At 52.6% G+C, this 1,150-nt stretch overlaps 1 protein-coding gene across 1 annotated transcript in view; it reads right to left on the bottom strand.

The window, feature by feature from the left end:
- Positions 1–1,150, bottom strand: part of MINDY4 (MINDY lysine 48 deubiquitinase 4) — a 129,444-nt gene that overhangs the window by 38,497 nt on the left and 89,797 nt on the right. The window contains exon 10 of the mRNA XM_019639880.1: positions 726–789. Within this exon, the coding sequence (XP_019495425.1) occupies positions 726–789 (64 nt within the window). The remainder of the gene's footprint in view (positions 1–725; positions 790–1,150) is intronic.

Below are 1,150 nucleotides of genomic sequence, written 5' to 3'. Positions count from 1 at the left end.
CAAATCGCCATTGCCAGGCCAGTTCTAAGCCCAGCGGGCAGTGTCCTGAGTTTGGTTGGGAACAGTGGGTACAAGTCCCATTTGCTTTCGCAGGAAGGTCAGGAAAAAACAGTTTTAGAGAAAACATCCCACAGAGCGGGGCCCTCAATGGGGATCCCAGGGCCATGGGTCCAAACCTGGGACAAATGAGACAAACTAGGTAAAACCAAAATCCTCATTAAGGAGGTGGTTAATCGGTGGGAAATGCCACCGTTTCTGTCTCTTCGTACACCTCATTTTCTTCCCCTTCCTTCGTCTTACTTGGGTCTGGTTTTAGGGCTGGTGCTCCTGTCCTATCAAAGCTCTTCTCCGCCTTCTCACCGCCTCTCTCCTCCACACCATCCCCCACTACCCTCTCAAAAACATCTCAGAGAGGACGCTGAAGACAGAAAGAGGAGCGCAGAGAAGGCTGGGTTTAGCCAAAAGGCACCGTGCCCAGACTGCCGGGGGAACTTCAGGCTTGGTACAACCTCGACATGACAGGCCGCCCACCAGCCAGTTCTGGCAAAAGCCCACCCCCAAAAGCCCCCACTTCTGCCCGCTGCAGTCCCAGGAGGAGGGTTCTGTGTGCCAGGGCCTCAGGGAGGTCTGGCCCGTCCCCAGCGGAGGAAGGATTTACTTATATGAAAGGAGACCGTGCCCAAACAAAATCAGAGTTTGCGTGATAATGTTCCAGAAAGCCATACTGTTTCTAAGACGCCATCTGCTTTGTATTTTCCTGTTGGACTGAACTGCTGTGTTCCCGAAGCCCTAAAAAGGAAAAGGAGACGCATGAGTCCTATGCATGGAAAGAACATATGACCTTGAGCCGGGACAAAACCACATGTACCATTAAATGAAGACAAGGAGAAGGTGGTTCCGGGGGAGAAGGCAGACAGGGCTTTCTGCTTTCTCCCCACTTTAAACTCACCCACGAGGCTGGGTTCAGAGAACACCACTAACAGAAGAATAAAAGTGGGGGAGGCAGACGGAAATCAGACAGCAGGAGCAGAGCTCGGGATGACCAAACCCAGCCCTGGCAGGAGGAAGCCTACCTGTCACCCACCCACAGCCGACAGATACATTTCTAGACGAAGGAACGCTGACTTGCCCTTCATATTGAAGGGTGTCA

The sequence above is a fragment of the Hipposideros armiger genome, unplaced genomic scaffold, assembly GCF_001890085.2.
Source record: "Hipposideros armiger isolate ML-2016 unplaced genomic scaffold, ASM189008v1 scaffold_47, whole genome shotgun sequence".
NCBI classification, from domain to species: Eukaryota; Metazoa; Chordata; class Mammalia; order Chiroptera; family Hipposideridae; genus Hipposideros; species Hipposideros armiger.
Note: the sequence above shows the minus strand (reverse complement) of the source record. Positions and strands in the feature narration are given on the sequence as shown.